The sequence below is a fragment of the Hippopotamus amphibius genome, chromosome 2 (genome assembly GCF_030028045.1).
Source record: "Hippopotamus amphibius kiboko isolate mHipAmp2 chromosome 2, mHipAmp2.hap2, whole genome shotgun sequence".
In the NCBI taxonomy this organism is placed as follows: domain Eukaryota; kingdom Metazoa; phylum Chordata; class Mammalia; order Artiodactyla; family Hippopotamidae; genus Hippopotamus; species Hippopotamus amphibius.
In genome coordinates, this window is record NC_080187.1 from 44,345,077 (window position 1) to 44,348,748 (window position 3,672).

At 64.1% G+C, this 3,672-nt stretch overlaps 1 protein-coding gene across 1 annotated transcript; it reads right to left on the reverse strand.

Annotated features, from left to right (window-relative positions):
- Positions 1-1,192: 1,192 nt before the first annotated feature.
- FOXB2 (forkhead box B2) lies at positions 1,193-2,508 on the reverse strand. The gene has a single exon (XM_057724868.1). The coding sequence runs from the start codon at positions 2,486-2,488 to the stop codon at positions 1,193-1,195; it is 1,296 nt and encodes a 431-aa protein (XP_057580851.1). The 5' UTR covers positions 2,489-2,508.
- Between the last annotated feature and the right edge of the window lie 1,164 nt (positions 2,509-3,672).

Below are 3,672 nucleotides of genomic sequence, written 5' to 3' on the forward strand. Positions count from 1 at the left end.
CAAAGCAAGTTTCTTTTCCATTCACGAACTGACACTGAAGCGTTCGTCTGAAAGACAAGCGCGCCCAAACAGCACACGGAATACCAAATCGACGGCAGCGTGCAAAGGTGACAGGTCATCCTCACGCTTCTGTCCCGAGGAGGCTGGGAGGCAACGGCCATGAAACGCTCCTGGAAAAGTTAAGAGCAATTTTGTCGGGTGATGTGGCAGGTTTTTCTTGCATTCTTGAGTTAGGGGAACAAAATCCCATGATGCAAGTGATTTTAAAAAAAAAAATCCAAATGGAACGGATCATGGGAATTCACATTATCTGGGGGCTCCTCAACGGTCTCATCCGATTGATTCACAAACGAATTGCAGGTAGAAAGTCTCCTTTAATGTCTCTCTTTGGTTGTATCTCCCGAACTTACTTTTGGAATCTAGGGCTTTGCGCTTTAAGCTGCTGCCACTCTCTTTTGTGCAAACTAATTGCTTTAGCCGTTCCTTCTATCTTTCTCGACCCTCGGGTCAGAGCCAAGAAACTTAACGGTTTCCCAAGATCCTTCGTGAGGTTCCCACTGCCCCCAAAGAGGCTTTATTCATGCTACCGTGTCCTTGTCCATTTCACTGACCAGGAAAATAACGGCATCAAGTGCTCCCACTTTTCCTTCTTAAATAAAACGAGATTTCCTTAGTGAACAGCAGTTTTGTCTAGAATGTTCACAGAGAGCCGGCTGTCTGGGGCTGAGACCCGCGGGGAGAAACTTGGTGGCTGAGGTCTGTTTCAGCGTCACTCTCTGTTGGATTTCTCCCAGGGAGATTTAGCTCTGCCAGCTTCCGCCCCCGGGAGTAAGAATCAAAATCCATTTCCAGCCTGCCAGTGAATGACGCTTCCCCAAACTCTTTCGTTCTCTCCCCCCATAACTTATGGATTTATAATATTAATTACAATAGAAACTCTTACCTGAAAATTGGCTTTCATTAATCTGATTGTACAACATAGTATAAACACAGACACCAGAAGTGTTATATTTATTCAGACCACTGGAGAATCCACTTTCGGGTTTGTTTGTCTGTTTAAATACCTTCCTTTCCTGCAAAGGCTGGTGCTCGCCAGCTCTGCTCTACCTGGTCAGGGCGCCCTCGCCCTCGCCGGCGATCCCAGGCCAGGCGTCTCTCCATGCGTCCGTCTCCCCCCAACCCGCTGGGTGCCCTAAGAGTGCACCAGCACCGAGTGCAGAGAGCCGCCTTTGCTCTCTGCCGCACTCGGGGCGGTGGGCTCCATCAGCGAGGCGGCGGGCGAGGCGGCGGCCGCCGGGCACACAGTGGACGGCGCCGGCGGCTGCTGTGCGGCCGCGGGGACAGTGAGCGTCGGCGGCAGCGCGGCCACCGGCGGCAGCGCAGGAGTCGGCTTGATGGGCACGGGCACCGCAGGCAGGCTCTGGCTTGCCGAGTGGCACAGGGCCTTGACCGGCACCCCGAAGGCCCCATACTCCGGGCCCACAGGGACCCCCGCGGCGGCGGCGGCGGCGGCGGCGGCGGCCACCGAATCCATGACGCCGACGTGCGGCCACACAGAGCTGACGACGTTGCCGAGCTGGCCGGGCACGGGATAACCCAGGTGGTGCATGACGGACGCCAAGGGCAGCCCGCCGGCTTGCAGCACGCCCTTGTAGTCCCGGCCTATGATGTTTTCGATGGCGAACGGGTGCTTGAAGCCCGACGTGGACGCGGCCGCGGCGGCGGCGGCGGCGGCGGCGGAGCCCAGCCCGTAGGGCGGGAACTGTGATAAGCGCCCCACGCTGCCCACGGCCGCCGCCGCCGCCGCTGCTGCCGCCGCCGCTACAGCCGCCGCCTCCTGCATCTTGCCGGGGTGAGACGGCTGCTGAGGCTGCGACTGCTGCGGCGGCTGCTGCGGGGGCTGCGACGCGAGGTGCGGCGGCGGCTGCGGAGCCGGAGGCGGCTGCTGGTGGAAATAATGCACCATGTGCGGCGGGGGCGGCGGCGGCGGCGGCTGGGGCGGGTGGTGGTGATGGTGGTGGTGCGCCGCAGCGTGATGGTGGTGGTGGTGGTGGTGGGGGTGGTGCGGGTGGTGGGGGTGCAGGTGCCCTCCGGGCCCAGCGCCTTGCGCGCCCTTGGTGCTTCCCGCGTGTAGGTGAGTGTGGTCAGCACGCAGCACCTTGAAGCGCTTGCGGCGCCGCAGGAAGCTGCCGTTCTCGAACATGTCGCCACAGTCCGGATGCAGTGCCCAGAAGCTGCCCTTGCCAGGCTGGTCGGGCCGCCGCGGGATCTTGATGAAGCAGTCGTTGAAGGAGAGGTTGTGGCGCAGGCTGTTCTGCCAACGCTGCGTGTGCTCGCGGTAGTAGGGGAAGCGCTCCATGATGAACTTGTAGATGTCGCTCAGCGGCAGCATCTTCTCGGCGGAGTGCTGGATGGCCATCGCGGTCAGCGAGATGTAAGAGTAGGGCGGCTTTTGGTCGCTGTACGAACTCTTCCCCGGCCGCGGCATCGCCGCCGGCGCCTCCACCGCCCTCTGGCCCACACCGGAGCGCGGCGTCGCTCCGCACCCCGCTCCCGGGGCCTGGCTGTCTCCACTAACCCCCACTCCGCCCTCCCGGCCCCGCCACCCCGCCTTCTTTTCCCCCGGACCCCGTCGCCGTTTCTCTCCCGCCTTCTCTCAGCTGCCTGCGGTCTCCGCGCTTGGCCTCTTGAGCCAACTGAGCTATCCGACGCTCGCAACTTCTGGCCCCGACGGTCGCCGACCCGCGCTCACAGTCGCGGGCGGGGCGCGCCAGCTTCACCGCCACCCTCTCGGCATCTTCCGCGGGTGGCCAGAGGCTGAGCGTGGGAGCTGGCGGAGGAGGAGTGGGGAGGGGCCGTGCTCCCTTCCGGCCTCCTCCTCGCTTTTTCTCGGTCCGTGCGAAGCGCAGGCCCAGGGAGCTGGGCGGAAGGACTGGGCAGTCAGGACTCTGGCCCTTTAAATCAGAGTTGGCGCTCGGTGTCCAGGAGGCCGGGGGCGGCGGGACTTAGCGCCCCGGGCGCTGTCACGTGACCAGCCCCTGAGTCCGCTCTGGAGTTCTCGGGGTCCTGGAGGGGAGAGGCGAGGTAAGAAGGAGGAGGCTCGGCTCCGGCAGCGCGCGTCTCCCTTTTCTCCGGCGGCTCGCAGCGGAGCCCAGGAAAGAGCTGTAGGCGGTCGCCTGGGGGAAAAAGTTTGCTGGTTTCTGCAGCAGCGGCGCCGGCGGGCTCTGCGGAGGGGCCGGGGCGCTGGACGCGGGGCTCGAGCGGAGGGGGCGTCTGCGCAGGCTGGGAGGGCGCGGGGCTGGCCTGGGCCCGCTCAGCCGTGCGCGCCGCAGCTGCCGCCGCTCTCCCGGGCCCGTCTGGAGCTGGAGAGGCGGCGACGACTGTGGCAGCGACGCGCTCTCCTGGCTGCGTTTTGTAATGGTCCCCGAGACGCCGAGACCCCCGCAGCTCGCGCTTCGAGACTATCACATGACCGAGGCTGAGGGACTCCGCCGCCGCCGCGTCTCTTGCTGAAGAAGGGGCTAGAAGGCGCCGTGCCTCGCCCCCGCCCCCTCCTCCATCTCGGTTCGGGCGCCCCCACCCCCAGCGTTTACCACCCGCTCCCCGGCCCCCAGCCGGGGCCGAGTGGGGCGGGGGGCGCAGGCTGTTCACAGGGAGGGGCACGGCACCAGG